Raw genomic sequence first — 24495 nt, 5'->3', positions numbered from 1 at the left:
GGCATGATCGTGGCTCACTGCAGTCTCCACCTCCCGGGTTCAAGCGATTCTCCTGTCTCAGCCTCCTGAGTAGCTGGGATTACAGGTGTGAGCCACCACGCCCAGCCCATTAACTCTACTTTTATTTTCTTCCCGGAGTTGCAGTTTTACTTAACGTTACTCTAAAAAGAGCCAGGATTATCTTTTCAGACCTACAAAAGTTGCATAAGTAACTTGATGGTCAGTGATCCCGGAAAGCAGACACTAGAGTTTCTTAGTTGGACTTTGTATACCAACTGCTTATTCTTATTTCTGAAAATTTTACCTCAGAGAAATATAGAAAGAGAGGAATGAGAGAAACTCAGAAAACAAGCTGCTTAAATGTGTCTTAGTTCCTTTATCTTTGCTGGAAAATATCTACTGTCCTGTGAAACACAAAACCTAGTGAATAATTATCAGGAGATAAGCTGATAAGAGTTTGTGGAGTGTCGGGAAGTCTGTTTGTTATTAGGGGTTTGTTTCTTTAGGTCAATTTTGTTCTTTTAAAAATTGTCTGTTACAGTGCAAATTCCACTTGATATCTACCTGAGAGGAACTGCACTTGTGCCCATGACCGTATTGTTTGTAATTAAAGGACAAATTGGAATCCTAAATTGACCTGTGGTTTATTCATAGTAGAGAACAGGACTACTCAAAGTGTAGTTGTCAGTAGGCCGCATCAGCATCACTGGGAGTGTGTTTGACGTGAATTCTTGGGCCACCCTGGACCTGTAAATCAGAATTATCTGGGATTGGATCCCAGAAATCAGCAAGCCCTCCTGGTGAATACTTGGGATTCTTGAAATTTGTAAAATTTGAGAAACTCTGCTAACTGATACTGCAAGACAGTTAAAGTATGTACTATATAAGCATGTTAAATAAGTGTGGTTTTGAGGCTTTGTTATTGAGTGAAAAAAGCAGGTTGCAAAAGAGTATAGGTGATAACCATAAACCAGACAAAACCCATAAACAACATCGTACATTTTCTGTGGGTATGCATGTTAATGTGTAGAAGAGAAGTAGGCAAGCGTTGACATATAACTGATGAGTGGTTTCCTCTGTGGTTGGAGAGGGGAGAAGTAGTGAGACAGAATCAAGATTAAAGAATAGTGGTTAAAGTATAAGTACACCCAGTCTTATCTGTGGTGTTTAAAGAGAACTTTTTAAAGACAATGTGTGATAATAGTGTAAATTATTCTAAGGGAGACGAGTCTTCCCGGATTTTAAAATGTGTTATACAGTAGTGATTAAAACAGTTTGGAATGGCTCATATTACAAAGATTGGTCAGGGAAATCAACAGTAGCTTAGAAATAGACGCAAATAGATAGAGGAACTTAATAGAAAATAAAGATACAATTTCAGAACAATGTGGGGAAAATGCTGTTGAGATCTCATCATCTGGAATGAAAAAAGAATACTATACACCTGCAAAAATAAGTTACAGATAGATATGGATTTAATGCAAAAGAAAAGCCATAAACTAATGGAGAACAAGGGAACGAAAGAATAATCTTCACTTTGCGAAGTCATTCCTAAGCAAGACAACAACAACAACAAAAAAAGTTGTAACAGGAAAGATTGATAAATTTGACTACAGAAAGAATTTAAATGCAGGAAACCAAAGTACGCATTCCTTAATAAGAGCTTAATTTGGTCTTTTAAATGGAATACTGTGCATCTGTGGGAAGAAATTGAAGTAGATTTGATTGTGGCGACATAGAATGATTGTTAAGTTAAAAAACACAAAAGCTTAAAAAACAAAACAAACAAAGTAAGACGCAAATTGTTATTCTTTTAAATAGAAATTGGTGTCATAGGGGTGGTCTCTGCGTTGGGGTAGGAAAAATTTAGTTTTTATATATTGTGCTTTTTGAAATTTTATTTTCTCTGCATTAGTTTTACAGTATATTTAATGAAGAACTTAAAAATTATACCAAAGGATTATATTAATCATAATATTCATATTGGGTGTTATGATGCCAGGCACTTTGCTAAGCAGTCTACTAGTGTAGCCCTACCCACAACACTCTGGAGTATATGATACTATCATTGACCATTGTACTGATGAAGAAACAGGCTTAGAAAGGTTCAGTAATTTACGAATCCAAACTTGGGTTTTCTGCTCTTACTATATACTACCAAGGGCTTTGTCAGAACTGAAATATAATGGGTGTTTTTTTTAATTGAGACTCAGGTCTAAGTGTTTATGCGTGTCTGCTTTAATTTAAACTTGCAACTACTACCTTTACCACTGTTGTAAACTTAAGTTTATTTTTCTTTGGCCTGCTCTTCATGGTCTTTCATAATTTTCTTTTATTGCAGACTTCTCTGTAGTTTCCCAACAGAAACTTAATCTTTTTACACTGATTTTCATTACATTCAAACTTGGATTTAACCCATATCTACCTTTTTTGCATATGCTATATTTCTTTATTTGAATGTCTTCTTTCAGTGTCCTCGTTCAGAACTTATCTGTAAGATCTCATTATGTAAAGACTATAGCCTAATTTGGTTTCTTCATGTGCTATTTTACTATATACTGCTTTTGATATTTCTTCTGGTGTGACTTGATTTATAAATTATTTAACTTCTCATGTAAATTACTTCAGGTAAATAATTGTGCATTATCTTTTTTGTATTCAATAGACAGATGCTGTCTGTTAGGATATTATTTTATATATTTTGACATTTAAAATGATGGATTCTCAGAATAGGAGGAGTACCAAGATTGAAAATTTTTCCCAAACCACAAATGTTGTAGATAAAGCTTTTGGATTTAATCTAGAAGAGACAGTTTAAATACTTTAGTCAGACTTTTATATTTAATTAAAATCAAAGAATCTGTTTACAAATTGGATAGTTACTAAACTAATGTAAATTAAATTGTATATACTTTTTAAAATGTGATTGTTCTAAAATCCTTTTACAGTACATCGGGAGATTCTTCTCGATCAAACCTTTTTGAAGATGCAACGAGTGCACTTGGTAAGTATCTACTTTTCCTTGTAAACAACCTGTAAAGAGATAGGTAAGAGGCTTCACTTTTCTAGATCGTGATAAAAGTGTTAATAATTTGCATGGTTATTTATAATCAAGCTGTAAAATGATTGAATTAAGTAATTCAATTAAGTGTTACTAAAGACTTTTAAATTAATATTTATGTATTGAGTTATTTAAAACTTGCTCTGAGTTGAGCATACTTGGTTAAAGCAAATAAATTTCCATTTTCCAGATGGAAATTTTAAATGTGATCCTAACATGGTTGATCTGTGTATGTATGGGTTTATTACAAAGGGTCTTTGAAATGGGTATGACATTTTTCTAGATCTGTCTCACACTTCATGTGTATTCACCTTCAGACTTAATTCCAACTTGATGGCACTGTACATTCCCATCTATATCATGTTGCTTGCATTGGCTTGCAGCAAAAATGCTTTTTTATCCCAACTTTGACCTGCTGAATAATGCCTTTCCATCTCCCATCACTCCAGTCTATCAATATGAAGCACCTTTTTTTTTTCTCCCATTGTAGCATCTCTGATATAGTTCCTGCTAATTACTGGTTTATTGGCTGGCAACTCCATTCCTACTGTTTGGTACTCTTAAATGGCAGGGAGGGAGAAAGCGAGGAATAGGTAGAAACAGCAGCTTTGGTGCAGTACAGGCTCTGGATTCCTGCTTAGCTTCTACAGCAGCAGAGTTCCAGCAGCAGTACCACCTCCTAGCATCTGAGTTGGTTCTCTGACCTAGTTGAGCTGGAACTCCGTGATGCCCTCGTTGCCATGGAAAATGGCATGTACATGTAGTAGCAAAACAGTAGTTTAAATTATCTAAGATTGCCTGGGTGTGCCAACCCCAGATTTTCATCTTTGAGGAACAGTGTCCTAAAACACTCTGCTGTCAAATACAGTATGAGTTAGTCTCCAGCCAGGAAAACAGAAACCACTCTATTTCAAACAGGGAAAGGCTTAATCTTAGGAAATTGTTAGGAATTGGAAGGGCTGGAGAATAGGATTACCCAGAGATCAGTAAACTGTCTGTGGCCTCGGGGCTGGAGCCAGCTGGCACTTGTGGCTAATGGTGCTGAAGGCTCTGGCTGTGGTCACTGCTGCTGCAGCTGTAATGCATTGATGCTCCTGAGTGGGAGCCTGGGAGGCCATGCTGTAGCTGCTGCTGCTACACTCAAGCCTCTGTGACTATGTCTTACTTCCCATTCTCAACTTTATGGTGTCGGGATCCCTCTACATTTTCATCTTTAATTTACCCAAGTCTCTATGTTGATTCCTGCTTTTTTATTTTATTCTGATTTATCTTGTTGCTGCACAAATTAACCTTGCTTCTTTAAACTTTCCTTCTTTGGCTTCTGTGACACCACTCTTCCTGATCCATACCTCAGGCTCTTCCTTCTCAAGCTTTTCTTTTCTTTTCTTCTTTTCTTTCTTTTTTTTTTTTGAGATGTAGTCTCGCTCTCTCGCCCAGATTGGAGTGCAGTGGCGTGATCTTGGGTCACTGCAACCTCCACCTCCCGGGTTCAAGCAATTCTCCTGCCTCAGCCTCCTGTGTAGCTGGGATTACAGGCACGTGCCACCACGCCTGGCTAATTTTGTGTATTTTTAGTAGTGACGGGGTTTCACTGTGTTAGTCAGGATGGTCTCAATCTCCTGGCCTTGTAATCTGCCCGCCTCGGCCTCCCGAAGTACTGGGATTACAGGCGTGAGCCACAACGACCGGCCAGTTAATTCATTTTAGTTTACCTGACTATTAAATGTATGAGTTTTCTATGGTTCCATTCTAGGTCATAGTTCAGACTATGGGAATGACCAATACCATCCATATACTATGTAGATTCCCCAAATTATAGCTGCAGTACAGATCTCCCTCTGAACTCCCAAACTCGTATCTTGACATTGTCAACTAGAAAACTTAGAACCTCCATGACTTTAGGTTTCAAACTGACTCATTTTTTATTCCCCAGTCTGAGTCTTTCCTTTTGTTCCCTTCTTAATTGTACCATCAGTCATTCATCCACCCTCTGCCTCTTTTAGCCCAGTAAGTCTGTTTCTTTTCCTTTCTCTCCTCTCCCCTCTGACCTCTCTTCTTCCTTCCTCCTTCCCCCTTCCACTTCCTCCCATCATTCCACAGTTACTAATGACTCCCTCTCTTAAAGTCTCTGGAATATTTGTTTCCCCTGTCATTTAGTTGCCTTAGTTCGGGTCCTTATTTCACTTATACTCTTGCATTATCCTTATCCACCTGGTCTGCCTCTTCCTTACTAGAGTGTATTTTCTAAAAAGCAACTCTGATGGGGTCTTTGTTAATTCCTTTAATAGTTCCTCATGACCTAGAAAGTAAGTCCAGAGCTTATTCTTTTTAATTTTTAAAATTTGTATATATTTAGAGAGTACAAGTGCAGATTTCTTACATGCATATATTACGTGGTGGTGAAGTTTGGGCTTTTAGTGTAGCCATCACCTGAATAATGAACATTTATTGTACCAAAAAGGAAATTTTTGAACCCACACTCCACTCCCTACCTTTTGTCGTTTCCAGTGTGTATTATTCCATTCTATATGATGTGTGCCTATGGTTCAGCTCCAACTTGTGAGGACATGTGGTATTTGACTGTTTCTGAGTTATTTCATTTAGGATAGTGGCCTCCATAGTTCTATCCATGTTGCTGTAAAAAAGACATGATTTTATTATTTTTGATGGGGGAGTACTTTTACACACACACACCCCATTTTCTTTATCTCATCCTCCATTTAATGATTCCATATCTTTACTATTGTGAATAATGCCATGATTAACATACAAGTGCAGGTATCTTTTTGATATAATGATTTATTTCCCTTTGGGTATATACATAGTAGTGGAATTTCTGGATTAAATGATAGTTCTGTTTTTAAGTTCTTTGAGAAATTTCCGTGCTATTTTCCATCAAGGATATACTAATTGACATTCCCGCCGGCAGTATGTAAGCATTCTATTTGCTTCGCATCCTTGCCTGACATCTGGTGTGACGTGGGACATCTCATTGTGGTTTTAATTTGCATTTCTCTGATGATTAGTGATGTTGAGCATTTTTTCATGTTTGTTGGCCACTTGTATGTCTTCTTTTGAAAAATGTCCAGTCATGGTTTTTGCCCACTTTTTAATGGGGTTATTTGGTTTTTTCTTGATGTTGAAGTTCTAGATAATAACACTTTGTTAGATTTCCTATGCCAGTGTCCAGAAGAGTTTTTCTAGGTTTTCTTCTCGGTTTTTTGTAGTTTCAGGTCTTAATATTTAGGCCTTAATCTGTTTTGAGTTAGCTTTTGTGTTTGATGAGAATTCTGGGTCTAGTTTCATTCTTCTAAATGTGGCTATCCAATTTCCCAGCACTGTTTGTTGAATGGGGTGTCCTTTCCCCCGTGCATGTTTTTGTTGACTTTGTTGAAGATCAATTTGGTTGTAGGGTATGCGGCTTTATTTCTGGGTTCTCTATTCTGTTCCATTGATCGATGAGTGTTTTTATACCAGTACCATGCTGTTTTGATTACAGTAGCCTGGTAATAGTATTTGAAGTCAGGTAATATGATCAAAGCTTATTCTGAATGGCATATATAAAGTTCTTCATCACCACCTCTTTGGCCTCATTACTCTGTTTCTTGTCCAGTCTCTCTCGTTTTGTTTGTTTGTTTGTTTGTTTGTTTGTTTGACTCACTCTCTGTCTTTGTCACCCAGGCTGGAGTGCAGTGGCGCAGGCTCAGCTCACTGCAATCTCCGCCTCCTGGGTTCAAGAAATTCTCCTGCCTCAGCCTTCCAAATAGCTGGGATTACAGGCACCTGCCACCATGCCCAGCTAATTTTTGTGTTTTTAGTAGATACGGAATTTCACGTTGGCCACGCTGGTCTTGAACACCTGACCTTAGGTGATTCGCCCACCTCAGCCTCCCAAAGTGCTGGGATTACAGGTGTGAGCCACCATGCCAGCCTCTCTAGTTCTTTTTACAAGTCATTTGCCTTTGGACTTTTAAGATCTAAAAAGTATCACACTGCTGATAGGTATTTTTTGAGATTCTATAATTTAACTAGGAAACATGATTTTAGGAGTCATAGTATAATGATTAGATGTGGAGACTTCACTATCAGCCTGTGTTTGTTTGTATCTCTGCACCATGACAATACTTTGACTTTTTTTTTTTTTTTTTTTTTTGGAGACAAAGAGTCTTGCTCTTTCACCAGGCTGGAGTGCAGTGGCATGATCTTGGCTCACTGCAGTCTCTGCCTCCGGGGTTCAAGCAGTTCTCCTGCCTCAGCCTCCTGAGTAGGTGGGACTACAGGCACGTGCCACCGTGCCCAGATAATTTGTTTGTATTTTTAGTAAAGATGGGATTTCACCATGTTGACCAGGATGGTCTTGATCTCCTGATCTCGTTATCTGCCCGCCTCAGCCTCCCAAGTGCTGGGGTTACAGGTGTGAGCCACCACGCCTGGCCTTTACCAAATTATTAATCTCTCCAAGCTGTAACCTCCTCATCTTTTAAAGGAGTTGAAATTAAACCTTTCTTATGAAGTAGAGAGGACTAAAAGAAAAACACCATGTTGAAATAGTGCAGTTCTGGTTTTCTGTAGCTCTTAATTTCAGTTGTATTGATACTGATTTCTGTATCTGGGAATTGGGTTACTGAAAGTGTATTGCTACTTGAGTTGCTTTGTGCTCGAATTATATCAGTAGATAAGAAAATGAATAATTAAAAATTATTGTTTTATGAGATGGGAAAAGGAAAGTCATTATTTTAAACAAGATATCAAATGATTAATCTTTTTGTGATATTTAGGGGTTTTTTAGCTATTAAACACCTTTATTTGGAAAGTTCTGCAGAAAAAAATTATTTATTCAACGGATACTCGGTGTCAGCTGTGTATCAGGGAAATATGCAAAATGGCATGGTTTTCTGCACAAACTTGCATTCAGTTGGGGCAAGAAAAAAATAATGAAACTTTAAAAGAAAAAAAGATAAATGATATTAAGAACACAAAGGGCGTCCCTAAAGAAAAAACAGAAGGCTACCTGGGATGGCTAGGCAATACCTTTTAAATATAGAACTGAAGCATGTTGAAGGAACCAGCCATCTAAAGATAGCTGGTGTTGTGTAAAGGCCCTGAGGCAGGAAAAGGTGTGGCCTGCTGAAATAACACCGGGAAGATGAGTGTGGTGGGTGGAGCATTGTTGAGGGCTGGGAGCTAGAAATTAGATGGGGGGTTTTGTGTGTGTGTATGTGTGTGTGTGTGTTGACTTTTGCAACTGGCTGAAGAATAGATTGTAGATATGGAGACAAGAGTTGGAAATGTTGTAATCCCATGTACAGACTGTTGTGGGCTTGTCTTCAGTGTTGACAGTAGAGAATGAAGAGATGGGTTTGGGGTGTAATTTAGAGATAGAACTTACGAGGTATGCTGGTAAATGAGGTGTGGAAGGAAGAGGAAAAGGAACTGAAATCCCCAGGGTTTCTGTTCAAGCACTTAGGAGGTGAATAGAGGTGTCATTTATTTAAAGAGAGCAAACAGATAATGGTGGGACACATTTGAGAGGGAAATCTGAATTGCAATTAGTTGAGGAATGAGTGGAATGTGAGAAAATGGACATGTGTTCAATAGCTGTGGCTGTGATGGGAAGAGAGCAGATGGTTCCTCAAAGAGGAATTAAGATGAAGTCAAAGGAGGGAGGTGTGTTTTTGTTTTAGGGTGAAATATAGGACATAGTTAACTACTGATCCAGGATAATTACACAGAGGGGGAAAGGTGTTGGTGGAGAAGAGAGGATAACCAAATCCAGTTTGGTAATGGTCCCCAGAACACAAGCGGAAGAGACGATAGTTTTAAGTAAGGTAAGTTTATGAGGAAAATAACTTTCATTTATTCAGAGTGTTGTCTGTGCTGAGAGGAGGGAGCATAGGAGTCTGTAAGAAGTGACTTGTTGGAATATTAGCGCTTAGGGCATTTTACCAACTTTGTATAGTGTACAAGATTTTAACTTTCTAGCTCCTAACCTCTTTCCCCACTGTTTTAGTTATATAAGGTATCAAAGGGAAACTGAACTTGTTGCATCAGAGTTGATGGTTTGAAATGCCATCCCTTCCCCAGCATGTTTTTAGAATTCAGTGTCTCTTCTTACCAGTTGCCTTCTTTGACCTCCTGATTCTCCCTTCCCTTTGTACCTCATTTTTCTGTTATACTCTGAAACGTATTATATGAGTTTCCTGTTGCTACTGTAGTAAGTTAACACAAACTTAATGGTGTAGAACAACACAGATTAACTATCTTCTAGTACTGTAGGTTAGAAGTGAGACACAGGGCTCACTGTACTAAAATTAGGGAGCTGGAGTTCCTTTTTGGAGACTCCAGGGAAGAATTTTTGTCCTGATCCTGTCCAGTTTCTAGAGACTGTTCACATACCTTGGCTGGTAGCCCCTTTCTCCATCTTCAAAGGCAACAGCATAACATCTCTCATCCTGGTTTTGTCTCCTCCTCCTCACACCTGTTTCTCTGACCTTCTCACCGGCCTCCTCCTACTGTTCTTAAGGATTCATGTCATTATGCTGGACACACTTAGATAATCCGGAATGAGGTCTCTATCTTAAAGTCAGCTGATTAGCAACCTTAATTTTATCTATAACCTCAATTTCCCTTTGCCATGTAGCCTATTTATAGGTTCTAGGAATCAAACCGGAGGGCATCTTTGGGGGACCATTACCTACTACATGTATGTTGTAATTTATACTGTTACTCATATTTGTATTCCTAGCACAGTTGTGCCTGAAATGTTGTATACATGAATCAAGAAATATATAGAGAATGCTTATTTATTAAATGTTCCTTTTCTTTCCCCTCCACCCTCCCTTTTTAGTGACGGGTCAGTCTTACGAGAATATGGTAACTGAGATCATGTCAATGGGCTATGAACGAGAGCAAGTAATTGCAGCCCTGAGAGCCAGTTTCAACAACCCTGACAGAGCAGTGGAGTATCTTTTAATGGTGAGAAACGTGTTTTACTTTACTTCATTCTAGTTGTTTAAGATCAAAATCTCAAAGAAACAGATTTTAAAGGACCACTTCACCTGTATGATATATGCTAGATGATACACAGTGCTTTTTTTTCTAGTATGTTTGTATTTTGTGTTAATAAAATGTAACCTTTTTTAATATAGTGGTCCAGCATTGTAGTAGCTTTTTAGGTACCACTGTGCATGAATTATTAAGAACAAACATTTTAAGCTTGAGAATTCGGGCCAAATTCTTTTGCTTATACTATGTATATATCTGTAATAAGTTGCCAGCTTTTTAAAATCTGGGAAATTTCACATATAAGTACAGATTTCTGGTTTATCTGGACAACTTTGGATCCCAGATTTTTGCAAGGGATTAAGGAAAATATTTTAGATCATAGAATCTAATTCATTATCCTCTGATTCACTCTGTTACCAATGTAACATCACGCATTTAACGAATGATGTTACTTACCTGGTTCCGTTAGCATTTGAATTTGTTTTTATAGTCAGTAGGAGTTGAGGGACTTTTTGAATAAGGTTTTCTTTTTTTACCGGTAATGGGAGTTTTTGAGAAATAGATTGTTGTGGACATTGACTGAAACACTTGGTATTAAGATGAAAGTCTGCTAGTTTTACAGATGTGACACAGGCTAAAGTAATTGAATTAACTTTTAAGAAATCTTCTATTCTATAATTGTCTGCTGTTTTGGAGTATTATCGAAGTCTGAATTGCCCTAAATACCATCTTAGAGTTGCTCTTTTTGTATCTTAGAGTTAACTCTTTTGGCAATTAATCCACAGTTTAACCCATTCCATTATGTCTAGGTTGTCCTTTGTGTCTAAGTTGTACTTCTGTTAAAAATTCCTTTCAGGTAGCTGGCTAGTTTCAGAAGAGTCAGTTATAAGCCTCATAACTGTACTCGGCCTCCACCATTTATTTGCCCATGCATTTGGATGTGAAGTTCACAAAACCTTTTCTTAGCATATTATTTTATCTTTTTAAATTCACTTTTTCATTGTCTTCTTGAGTAGTGTCTTTAAATGCTGGCAGTTTATCCAGTTTGTTTGGAATTCTGGAATTAATTGTTGTGAATTTGTTTGGTGAGGGGTGCATACCCTAAACAGATTGTATAAAAGTATTAGCTTTTATGGAGTGGCTTTCATTTACACTTGATTTAGAATTCTGCATAAGTTCAACGGTATCAGTTATTGTGATCTAATGGATGTGGAGTTTTGAGGTATAAAAAAAAAGAATCATTGTTACCAAAGTTGCCAAATGCTAAAACTGCTGTATAGCATCAAATGCAAATAAATAGATGAGTCATGAGTTCATCAAACATTTTATAACTAAAATGTTTTTTATATGTTTGCTGTTTGTTTCATAGACTGGAGGGGAAAAGTTGCCTTTAACTGTTACTAGTTAACAGATAAGGTGAATGGGTGGAAAGAAGAAATGTTGAGCACTTATCTAATAAGAGGCTATGTAACATGTGTGAGAATAGAGGTTGATCTGTAGCAATGAAGATTAACTTTTTAGTTTTATAAAACAGAATTTGATGGACCCTCTGGATCCTAAATTTGTATGTAGTTTGTTAGCACTTAAATAACTGACCATCTAAGTTAAGGGTTTGAAATGATGAACTCATTCAAAAACATTGGTTTTAATGCCTGGAGTGACATCTAATGCATGCAGCCATTTTCCTGCTGTGTTGCCCTTCATCCTTTATATGTTGTTGCTTTTGGCTTCTAGCTTATTAGGAAATGGAAGCATTTATCATCTTATTCAATTGTAATACTTGGTTCTTTATTCTCTTCTTTTCAAAATCTATAAGAACTTGATAAAGACTTTTTTAAATTTTTAAATGACAAGTCTTATCAACACATGTGCATCAAAATAGATGTCCCAAAATATTTTAGTGCATGCAGTTTTAAGCTCTTAATAACTTTAAAAGATAAGTACTATAAACTTACAAAAGGCATCACCTAAAAACTAAATGGTTTCAGTTTATTTTAGATCAATTTTGTGCATTTTGAAAAATTAAATTTTTGGAAATACTTGAGTAGCTCATATTTATGAGATACTTTGACACTTTCTCAAAGAAACGCTTTATTCAAAAGTATGTCAAATTTATGAGATACTTTCTGAGTGACACTTACTCAGTACCATGGATCAGTAGAGGAGATCCTCCTGCCTGACCGCTGTATACCTGGTCTGTATCCATTAGATATTTTTTCCCCAGGAATCATTTCAGAACTGTCAAGTGTGCATCAAAAACTCTTTTTTTGGATTATCTTAAGCCCGGGTTGCAAATTCAATCCTTTTTGTTACTGAGTAACAGCTGATGAAGATTTCTAAGAAGTTAAAAAGTCAACTGAAGTAATAGCTGGCACAAAAACCTTTGGTTATGTTCAGTTTTAAGAAGGTACATGTATCAGTATTTTTCAAATTTGACGCCAATTACGTGTGCCTGGTAGGCATCTTATTGGACAACACAGGGAAAATTTCCATCATCATGGAAAGTTCTGCTGGACAGTGCTGCTTTGCATTATTACAGCAATGTGGGTTTTTCTATAATGCACACAGGTCATTTCTAATCTAATTTTAATCCATGCAGCTTAATAATCCTTTACTTTTAATTGAAGCAGACGTCTGTTTGATGCTTTTGAAAATCAGACAAGATGTTAAATAGACTATAAATCTTTTACTCTGTATAATATTAAATTTTGCCTGAAGGGATATCTTAAAGCTTGGAAATTCTGTTATAGGGAATCCCTGGAGATAGAGAAAGTCAGGCTGTGGTTGACCCCCCTCAAGCAGCTAGTACTGGGGCTCCTCAGTCTTCAGCAGTGGCTGCAGCTGCAGCAACTACGACAGCAACGACAACAACAACAAGTTCTGGAGGTAAAGTGGAATCTTTTGGATGGAGAAGGAATGGCCCTGAATTTTTACTGTAAAATGATTTAATCTGAAATACTTCAGAAATGAGGTTCATTCCCAGAGCAGCTGAATGATTCATTAAGTTCTCTCTTCACTAATGTTTGAGAAAGGCCCAAAAGAAAGTCTCCCAAGTGGATGTAAAAGGTATCCTTGCTGATATTAAACATCAGTTGCAGTTTTGTCAGAGGGCATATTCTGTTTTATTTGTTTTAAGGAAAAGATGCTTTCCAGTTTGTATTTAGTGTTACTTTCTGATGCTGTTCAGAATGGTTTGCTCACTTTGTCTCGTAACTCTCTCCATAAATTTTACAAAGTGTATGTAATTTCAAAGCCAGCAGGATTTCACTAGTTAATACAACCAAGGAAATGAGACCTTGAGAGGTTTCAAACCTTGTATCTAGAGGAGAAAGCAGAGCTTGAATTGAAGTCTCCTTACTGGGGTACTGACCATACCCACACATTGCTATAGGTCTGACTACAGAGCAGAACCTGGAACCTGCGGTCGGCTTAGGATTTACGCAGTGTTCTCCTTCGTTCGTTCTTCTGTGTATTAATAAAGTAATATAAACTTGATCTTGAAAAGGCCATTCTTTTATGCATTTCCTAGCTCTGATTATGATAGTCACCTCTGGTTGACAGAGGTCACTCAGTGCTTTGTGTACAGTCTCCAGAGGACAGGCCTTTTGTTTGTTGTGATTCAGCATGGGAGTGGAAAGAGATGGCCACAGCTCTGCTTTGGATTTGGGGTTCTGTTCCTTTCAGTACTTATTAGGTAACATAGTCTCTAAGTCTCATTGCCTTCACCTATAAAGCTAGTATTATATATGGAAGAATAAAAAACCCATGTGCTATGTCATTTCAGTTTGATTGTCTTCCTGAATAGGAAATTACAACATACATCTAAAAATTCTCTTTTCTTCATTAGTAATCTCAAAAACATAATTCCTTTATGTACGATTTTTGGTTTCCTATAGCATACCAGAGAAGTACCAGCACCCTGAAAAAGCCACAAGTTCTGTATTTTATATTTTATTTGGCATTACTAACATTTATTATTGTGAATGGATTTTAGGCTGAAGAGTTTAGGTATATTAGTACTAGATTGCCATACAGCTTATAAAGTAGTTTTTGTTTTTGTTAGTTGTGGTGTATATTTTTCTTAGGAACTTTTAAGCAACAGGAATAACTTTTAGTACTTTTTATTTTGATAGAACACGCGTAGCGGACAAGTTTCTAGGATTATTTTATAACATTGAGTGCCAAGGGCGATTATAGGCAAGTTTGGTTCATGTTACAGTCAGCGTTCTGCACTCCCTGCATTTGCTAATAGGGGTAATTTTTGCCGTATAAAACTTGCAAGTTGATATGGTCGGAAGATTTCATCATTATTTACTTCATTTATTACATCTGAGAAATCATTTTTTACTTGATAGTGTTTGCTGTGTAAATGTATTGTTTAACCACTCTTTGTATATGTATTTACTGCTTTTGTTTAAAAACGTTTATGTGTATTTTAGGACATCCCCTTGAATTTTTACGGAATCAACCTCAGTTTCAACAGATGAGACAAATTATTCAACAGAATCCTTCCCTGCTTCCAGCATTACTACAGCAGATAGGTCGAGAGAATCCTCAGTTACTTCAGGTGACTAATCAGTGTCAGTTTCACAAGTAGGTTAGAGTGTATCACATTTTGAAAAAGTCCATGAACGGTCCTTCCCCGCCTCAAATACAACTCTGTATTTGAGAATGGTGAATGTATTCTTCCAAGCTACACTTAGTAAAATATTGTAATCTGGATAGGTGTACTCAAATAACAGTTGGGATATAGAGGTTGGGTTAAATTAAGTTGACCAAATAATAATAAGTTTGGGAAACATTTTATATTTCCTTCTTGGAGATTCCCAGTAGACATTAATATGTTAAAGAATTTGGGAAGCTGTTTAACAAAGAAACTGCCTAACTTTAAATCACTTTTCACAAGCTTATTTCTTAGTTCCTTTTTCTTAGGAACTTCTAAGCAATAGGAACAACTTACTCTTAGAAAAAATAGGTGTGGGGCTTCTTTAATGCTCAGATCACCAAGTATTTTGAATTTTATACAGCATTTTAGTGCCCACTAGTGTGGAAGGTAAAAGTATATGCAAGTATAAAGAATAAGTTCTGTTCTTACAGTGCCACAGTAGTTTGCTTGTTTGTTTTTTAGCACAGGAGGCTCAGAGCCTTAAGAATTTGAATTTCTTCACTGTTTACTTTGCCCAAAAGTACTGCATTTCTTTACTAATGTACAAGAAATCACATCCTTCCAAAGACTGAATAATCCAGAATCCCTAAAATACTACGTTTGCAAAAGTGTAGCCTTTTCTCTTAGTAATATTTAGAATTCCTCTGTTCCTGTAGATGCTTAATATCAATGTATTATTTTTCTCTGTCATTCACGTCACCACAGCAAATTAGCCAACACCAGGAGCATTTTATTCAGATGTTAAATGAACCAGTTCAAGAAGCTGGTGGTCAAGGAGGAGGAGGTGGAGGTGGCAGTGGAGGAATTGCAGAAGCTGGAAGTGGTCATATGAACTACATTCAAGTAACGCCTCAGGAAAAAGAAGCTATAGAAAGGGTGAGTTTAAAACTTTAAAAGAGTTAGTTCTTGGCTGGGCTCACGCCTGTAATCCCAGCACTTCGGGAGGCCAAGGTGGGCGGATCACCTGAGGTCAGGAGTTCAAGACCAGCCTGGCCAACATGGTGAAACCTCATCTCTACTAAAAATACAAAAATTAGCTGGGAGTGGTGGCACGCACCTGTAATCTCAGCTACTTGTGAGACTGAGGCAGGAGAATTGCTTGAACCTGGGAGGCAGAGGTTGCAGTGAGCCAAGATTGCGCCACTGCACTCCAGCCTGGGCAACAGAGTGAGACTCTAAATAATTCCTTAGTCACACTAGCCCCATTTCAAGTGCTCAGAAGTCACATGGGGTTAGTGGCTACTATTGGATAGAACCAATGTAGAACATTTTCATTTACTGGAGATAGTTCTGATGGACAGAGCCAAATAGAGCATTGCCCTATGGATTGCGGTAAAGATAGTCTCCTCTTAACCCTGTTCCGCCATCTTGTCTTCTGTGAAGCCAAAGGACAAGCAGTAAAGGTATAATTTAATTGCTGTGTTAAAATTCAAGAAGAAAAAGTCTTAGAAGTAAATACCCAATTCTAGATTTTTTTCGGGTTTTTATTTGTATTTATTTTTTATCTATATTAAACATCAGAAATCTGCTATCCTGATTCCAGTAACCTAGTTTTTATATCGTGATTAGTCATTCTTTTTCTCCCTCATTTTTACAATAAACAGGGAATCGTAGTAATCATAATACTTGCCCTGTCTTATCTTACTAAGTGTTTTGACGTGGAAATCAGATAAAGTGCATATTAGTATGGCTTTCTAAGTAAGTTTTGAAATTGGGAAGTGTTAATTGTTCCCATTTTATTATTGTTTCCCAAGATTGTTTTGGCTGTTCTGGATCTTTTACATTCTTGCACAAATTTTAGCATCAGCTTGTCTGATTCCTGCAAAAAAAAAAAAAATTCTGGTTGGGATCTTGATAGGGATTGTTTTATTCTATAGATGAAATTTGTGGAGTATTGCCATATTAATAATAAGATTTTTCTATAATTTCTTTCAGTAGTGTTCTGTAGTTTTCAGTGTAGAAGTTGTGCACTACTTTTTAAAAAATTATTCCTAGGTATTTTTATTCTTCTTGATGCTATTATAAATGGATTTTTCTCTTAATTTCATTTTCAGATTGTTCATTGTTAACTATATAAAAAGACAATTTAATTGTGTTTATTGATCTTTTATCTTAAAACCTTCTTGAACTCTTATTTATTCATTAAGTAGTTTGTGCATGTGTTCATTAGGATTTTCCATATACAAGGTCATGTCATCTGCAGATAGAGACAGTTTTACTTCTTTTCTAATATGGATACCTTTTATTTCTTTGTCTTGTCTAATTGCCCTATCTGGAGCCTCCAGTATATTATTAGACTAGCAAGAACCAACAACATCCTTGTCTGGTTCTTGATCTTAGGGGAAAGCATTCAGTCTTTCATCACTAAGTATGATGTTATCTGTGGGTTTTTTGTGGATGCCCTTTATGAGATTGAAGAAATTCCCTTCTATTCCTAGTTTGTTCATCAGAAAAAGGTGTTGGATTTTGTCAAATGTTTTTTTCTTTTTTTATTAAGATAATCATGTGATTTTTGTCCTTTAGTATGCTTTTATTACATTGATTGGTTTTTGTATGTCGAACCAACCTTGCATTTCTGGGATAAATTTTACTGGTCATAACGTATGATCCTTTTTATACGTTGCTGGATTTAGCCTGCTTGTATTTTGTTGAGGATTTTTGCATCTGTTCATAAGTCATATTGGTCTGTAGTTTTTTTTGTGATGTCTTTGAATTTGGTGTCTGGGTAATACTGGCCTCTTAGAGTAAGTTGGGATTTATTCTCTCCTCTTCTGTTTTCTGGAAGTATTTATTAAGAATTGGTGTTAATTCTTTGAACAGTTGATAGAATTCATCAGTAGTCTGGGCCCGGGCTTTTCTTTTTGGGAAGTTTTGTGATTACTGATTCAGTCTCTTGTTACTTGTCTATTCTACTTTTCTGTTTCTTTTAGAGTCAGTTTTGGTGGTTTTTAACTTGGAATTTGTATATTTTATCTGAGTTGTCTAATTTGTTGGCATGCAGTTGTACATATTTCCTTATAATCATTTTCTTCTTTTGTTAAAGTAGTAATATTCCTGCATTTATTCCTGATTTTAGTAATTTGAGTCCTAAGATTTTTGTTTTTTCCCTTCAGTTTAGCTAAAGGTTTTAATTTTGTTGATTTTTTTTTTTTTAATGACAAAAATAACTTTGGGTTTTGTTGATTCTCCCTATTGTTTTTCTAGTCTTTTTTTTTTTTTTTTTTTTTTTTAAGTCTCTCTAATGTTTATTTCCTTCTTGCTTGCTTTTAGTTTGTTCTTCCATTTTTAGATTAGGTTTAGTTTAGATCTTCTTTGTTTAGTTTTAGATTAGATTATTATCTATCTTTGTTAGGATAGATGTTTATAGCTATAATATTCCTTCTGTGTTTATGCTATAGCAGCATTCCATAGGTTTTAGTATGTTGTTTTGCTTTCTTTAATCTCAAAATATTTTTCAATTTCCCTTTTGGTTTCTAATTTAATTCATTTGTTATTTAGGATTGTGTTAATTTCTACAAGTTTATGAATTTCCCACATCATCTCCTTTTCTAAATTCATTCCATTATAATCAGAGAATATACTTTCAATACTTTTCAACTTTTTGAGGTTCGTTTTGTGGCCTAACATGGTATTTCTGAAGAATGTTCTATGTATACTGAAGAAGAATATAATGTAGTTCTTATTGTGGTCTATAAATACCTGATAGATCTAGTTTGTAGTCAAGTCTTCTTCCTTAGCTGTTTTATCTATTATTGAAGGTGGGGCTATAGATTTCTCTAACTATTATTGTTAATTACCATTTCTACCTTTAATTCTCAGTTTTTATTTTATGTATTTTGTGGCTCTGTTATATATGTTTATAATTGTTGTGTCTTCCTGATCCTTTTTTATCATAAAATGCCTTTTGTTTATAGTAACAATTTTTATCTTAAATCTGTTTCATCTGATATAGTCATTCTAGCTCTTTTTTGGTTACCATTTGCATGGTATATACCTTTTTCGATCATTGTGTTTTTGAATCTTTAAATTGTGTGTTTTGTAGAAGCAGGCAGTTGGATTATACCCTTTACTTCACCTATCCTAGCTTTAATCTGGATAAAACCCAGATAACAAACGGATTTTTTAATTTCTTCTCCTTTCATAGATCAGTAGTTATTCGTGATGAATTTGGATTTTTGCCCAAATTTTAAGGGTCATTTCCGAATATAATCTAACAGCAGTCCTCAACCTTTTGGCACCAGGGACCAGTTTTGTAGAAGACCTTTTTTTCTACCAACAGAGGTGGAGTGGGCGCGGTGGTTTTGGGATGAAACTGTTCTACCTCCGATTATCAGGTATTAGTTAGGTTAGGAAGTGGGGCGGGGTGGTGGTTTGGGGCTGAAACTGTTCACCTCACATCATCAGGCATTTGTTAGGCTATCATACGGAGCACAGAACCCAGATCCCTCACATGCACAGTTCACAGTAAGGTTCATGCTCCTATGAGAATCTAATGCTGCCGCTGATACGAAAGGAGACGGAGCTCAGGTGGTAATTCGAGTGATGGGGAGCAGCTGTAAATACAGATGAAACTTCACTTGCTCACCCACTGCTCACCACCTCCTGGGCGGCCCAGTTCCTAACAGGCCAATGGGTGGTGCCAGTTTGCGGTCTGGGGATTTGGGACACATGATCTAACTCAAGGTGATTGAGACAATTGAGGAAGGTGACATTTGGCTGAGTTTTTAAAGGCTTTTAAAAGCAGTGAGTATTGTCACAAGTGGTTTTTAATAGACTAGGAAAATGAAATTAAGTAGCTAGTATTACCATTTAAAATGCTGTGATTGTTAAGCAGATAAAAATAGAACACTGTCTTTACTTCAAAATGTACCGTGTGTTATTACTACTAATTGGTCACCTAGTTTTCTAGTATGGAGTGTTGAATAAAGCAAGGAGATTGAGAGTGATGTTTGATCCAAATGAAAGACATTAGTTGGCATTAATAAATAAAACATTTGCTTTTAATTTACAAATAATTAGATGAGGTGGTTAAGCTATACTCCAGGTACTCTCATCCTTATCTTCACTCTTAATATACTAAAAACCATTTGATTTACACATTTCTGTAGTCATTTATTTTTAAACCATAGCAATTAGCAACTAATGTTTAATTAGGCCAAAGAGTATTTGCATAGTATCTCTTAAGCTTTAACTAGAAAACAAAGACTTTTTTAGGCGATTAGTAAAGGAAAGGGTCTAGATTCCATCAAACCGCTTGGGTTGGGCAGTAAATCCATATTCAGATAGAGATGAATTCATGTAAAATTCTCAAAAGCTTTTTTGGGTTGCAGTATGTTTTTGAGTAATGATCTGTCTTTAGTGCTATGCTGGAATCTGTAATATGTAAGTAAATTAAATGTGCCATAATTGGTGTGTTGGATTTATATTTTTTTCCTTTTTCTTCCAGTTAAAGGCATTAGGATTTCCTGAAGGACTTGTGATACAAGCATATTTTGCTTGTGAGAAGAATGAGAATTTGGCTGCCAATTTTCTTCTACAGCAGAACTTTGATGAAGATTGAAAGGGACTTTTTTATATCTCACACTTCACACCAGTGCATTACACTAACTTGTTCACTGGATTGTCTGGGATGACTTGGGCTCATATCCACAATACTTGGTATAAGGTAGTAGATTGTTGGGGGTGGGGAGGGAGGGATCTAGGATATAGGGCAGGGATAAATACAGTGCATGTCTGCTTCAACTAGCAGATGCCGCAACTCCACACAGTGTGTAAAATATATACAACCAAAAAATCAGCTTTTGCAGGTCTTTATTTCTTCTGTAAAACAGTAGGTAACTTTTCTTAGGTTTCACTCTTTTTAGTGTACTAGATCCAGAAACTTAGTGTAATGCCCTGCTTTATATTTCTTTGACTTAACATTGGTTTCAGAAAGAATCTTAGCTACCTAGAATTTACAGTCTCTGTTTCATAGCAACACTGGATAATGGCTTTGTGAAATTAAAAGAATTTTTGTAGCGACTGTAAACAGAAATGCCAAATTATCAAAGGTTAATTGTTGCTGCTTCAAAAATAAGTATAAAATTAATGTGTAAGGAAGCCCATTCTTTCATGTTAAATACTTGGGGTGGGGGGGAGAAAGGGAACCTTTTCTTAAAATGAAAATAATTACTGCTATTTTAAAATTTCTTGATCATTGAATGTGAGACCCTTCTAACATGATTTGAGAAGCTGTACAAGTATAGGCAGAGTTATTTTCCTGTTTACATTTTTTTTTGTTTGTTTTGGGGAAAAATTGGTAGGTGTCTAATTACTGTTTACTTCATTGTTATATTGCAGTAAAAGTTTTAAAACAACCATTGCATGTTTGCTTTTGATGTATCCCTTTGTGAAATTAGCACTTTTGGGGCCAATGGAGAAATGCAGCATTCACTCTCCCTGTCTTTTCCCCTTCCCTCAGCAGAAATGTGTTTATCAGCAAGTCGTGAGTCAAACTGCTGCCTTTTTAAAAACCCACAAAATGCTGATTCAGTTCAAAATTAATGCAAATGTTTCAAAACTGGGTTTCTGATATTTGTAAATGTGTTTCTTTATTAGATAAGAGTGTATTACCATTAAAGTCATTAGTATAATATCGCTTTCAAAAAGAGATGGTAGAGAAAACTATAATCCAGCATCTTTTATTGCATTGGAAAGACTGGCAAAATCTTTTGGAAGGGTTGGGAGATGTGGCTGGAAAGTACTTTGGAAAATATACAATCAAGATATCTCATGGCATATTAAAAGAAAAATCTTAATAGCAGTGTTGGCTTTTATTTGGATTTTTTCATCTCAGTTTTTCCTTTGGAATCTCCTTCATTGGCATTGTTATTTGATCATAAACGGGGCAGATGTGTACTTGTTCAGTTTTTCAAATCTGTTTTCCTGAGTATAAATAAGAGTATTTAAAGAAATAATTTGGGTTGTTTTTGTTTTTTGTTTCCTTTTTTTTTTGTTAACCATCTGATACTAAGATGATGAATTTGCACAGATTTCTCTCTGCATAATTTCTCAATATTTTTAGCACAGCATGGTGATGACTTTAAGGATTTACATCACGTACTCATAACCTATTTCTTATGAAAATAAATGAAACTGGCTGGGTATGGTGGCTAACACGTGTAATCCCAGCACTTTGGGAGGCCAAGGCGGGCAGATCACTTGAGGCCAGGAGTTCGAGACCAGCCTGACCATCATGGCAAAACCCCATCTATACTAAAAATACAAAAATTAGCCAGGCATGGTGGCGCACGCCTGTGGTCCCAGCTACTTGGGAGGCTGAGGCATGAGAATTGCTTGAACCCGGGAAATGAAGGTTGCAGTGAGCCGAGATCACACCACTGCCATAAACATGACAGGCTTTTGGACTTTGTATTACCTGTATGTTTTATAATGGATCATGCATAATTTCTCAGGAGAATAAAATGAGAATTCGTATATACGTTCATCATTCAAGTCAGAGCAATGAGTTGGGAAAAGAGGTGGCATTTCTGGTCGGATAATGGAATACTCTCATTTATTTTATGACATTCTCTGTCTACTCAGAGCATAGTGAAAACTGGAAACAAAAAAAAAAAACAGCAGCCTCCTCCTTGGAAAGTGACAGCAGAAGGTGGCATGGAGCTTTTGTCCTTGGACAACAAATCTGGATATACTAGGATTAATAATTATCGGAAGACAGCTCAGGCCAAGTTTTGATCGTTCCTTGTTTATCTGCTTCTTAAAGAATCAGCCAAGACACCATAAAAGAAATAGGCTTTTTGTGCCTTTTGCTGTTATTGTTTAATTTACAAACTGTTTTGGTAAATCTCTTAATGTAAGTAGCTGTTTGACTTTGGAATTTCGCATTTGAGGTATACTGTCATTTCTTGAAATCTTTTTCTTGTTTAGTTGCTCTGTGGGAAATGTGAGGAAGCCTAAGTTTGTATATGTAAATTTCTTATGCCATCCTCTAGTCAAATATTTTTTTTTCATTGTTTAAAAATACTGAAGTGTTCCAATATAATTTTTTCCTGTACTGGATGGCTAGGATTCTAGAGAATTGATTATAAAATATTTTCAATACATCCAACATTGCACTTCTCATTTTTTAAATGATTCTGTCACATAGAATCAGATTGAAAGTTGACAATGCTTCTGTCACTGATACTTCTTTTTACTTCAGTAATTGGTGAGTGTATCACATAGGAGGCCCAGGCACTAGATTGACTTTACTGGGTCTCCTGGTGCTTTTCTCAGTCAACACAGAGATGGGATATTTGCTGGGATGTTAAGGTTAGTGAGGTCTTTTAGGGAATGCATAAAATTTCCATTGTTCCATACTTCTTGTCTGAAGCAGCCAGCCAAAGGCTGCTACAAAATGTTCTACTGAAAGTAAGCAGTTGCAGGCAATGAGTGTTCCTGACCCAGTCAGTTCTGGTGGATTCTCCAGCCATAAAGTTCAGTTGGCCTTCCCTGTCCATTTTCCCCATTTTTTCCTCCTAAGCCAAGGGCTGGCAAACTACAGCTTCATGAGTCAAATCTGTCTTATACCTGTTGTGTGGTCCATGAACTAAGAGTGATCTTTACATTTTTAAATGGTTTCAATTGTATATGTTTTTTATCACCTCAGCGTTTCAGTTTACATTTCAGTGTCCTTAAAAGTTTTATTGAAACACAGCCATGCTCATTTGTTTACATATTGTGTATAGCTACTTCTGCACTACAGAGGTTTGCTGTTGGATAGCTGCAGCAGACTCTGTGGCCTGCAAAGCATAAATAATCACTGTCCGGCCCTTTATAGCAAAAGTTTGGTGTCCCTGTTCAAAACCGACTAGTCTACGTAGACCTAAGTTATGTGATGCTTTTTATTCCTCTCCTGACATTCCTGGACTCTTGACTTCAGGTCTCAGCTGTAGTTCGGCTTCCATGTGACCATCACAGATCTTTACAGAGGAATGGTATAACCCCCATTGTCCACTCACAAAGGAGTGTTGTGAGCCTGATGTACTGGCCTGGTGGTATCTAAGTTACTCTTGGATGTTGCTACACTGTTTCTTATTTTTACAGTAGGATAATGAAGTCCATCACCACATTGTCAAAAGCATCTGGCATAGTGTGACAAGTCAACCAGAAAAGAAAAGCCAGATGAAAGCATCTGGAAATTCTTATGGCCTGGATTGGAGTTGGGGCAACAGGAGGAAGCGTCTTAACTGCAGCTGGAAGAAGAGAGTGGTGGAACCCTGGAGGGAGAAGTTACAGTAATTGAACCTGTTGTGGTGGGTGGGTGGGTAGCTTCCAGAACTGTGTACTTTGTGGATGGGAGGATGGAAAGGGGAGTGATGAGGCTAGTGAAGGCTTGGATTTGCTAGCAAAAAGATACTGCACTGTCAGTAACATTTGGGGAACTGCAAGAACCGTTGCAAGTTGGTTGTAAAGAGCCTTCACTGTGGTGAAGTTAGATTTAGAAAGCGGTGGTCCCTCATGTAGGGTTTTCACTGTGGAGAGGAGGCTGGGAGGACCAAAGAAACGGATGACAAGTTTGCTTCCTGTGTGGTATGGTGCTGCAGATACCAACATGGTCTCTGCCATTGAGCTTGATGTACTGTAACAGTGGCCATTTTAATAGTAATGGATCCTTGACAGATCTAACCTAACTTGTCTTCCACGAGTACAAATTAGAAAAGTCATCCCAGACTTCTGCCTCATGTCTTAGTCATACTTTTTTTCATTCTTGTTGCCTTTG

The 24495-nt window shown here is 36.8% G+C and overlaps 1 protein-coding gene across 2 annotated transcripts in view; it reads left to right on the top strand.

The window, feature by feature from the left end:
• Positions 1-21685, top strand: part of RAD23B (RAD23 homolog B, nucleotide excision repair protein) — a 46231-nt gene extending 24546 nt beyond the window's left edge. Inside the window, exons 5-10 of one of the 2 annotated variants that reach the window (XM_045373586.3) lie at positions 2949-3004; positions 9909-10036; positions 12817-12952; positions 14506-14633; positions 15438-15608; positions 20179-21685. In XM_045373586.3, coding sequence (XP_045229521.2) covers positions 2949-3004; positions 9909-10036; positions 12817-12952; positions 14506-14633; positions 15438-15608; positions 20179-20292 — 733 coding nt within the window. In that variant the 3' untranslated portion in view covers positions 20293-21685. The remainder of the gene's footprint in view (positions 1-2948; positions 3005-9908; positions 10037-12816; positions 12953-14505; positions 14634-15437; positions 15609-20178) is intronic. The other variant, XM_045373587.2, reaches the window with a different exon arrangement.
• Positions 21686-24495: the final 2810 nt, after the last annotated feature.

This window comes from Macaca fascicularis, chromosome 15 (assembly GCF_037993035.2).
Source record: "Macaca fascicularis isolate 582-1 chromosome 15, T2T-MFA8v1.1".
In the NCBI taxonomy this organism is placed as follows: domain Eukaryota; kingdom Metazoa; phylum Chordata; class Mammalia; order Primates; family Cercopithecidae; genus Macaca; species Macaca fascicularis.
The sequence above is the reverse complement of the archived record's forward strand: the minus strand, read 5'-3'. Positions and strand labels throughout refer to the sequence as shown.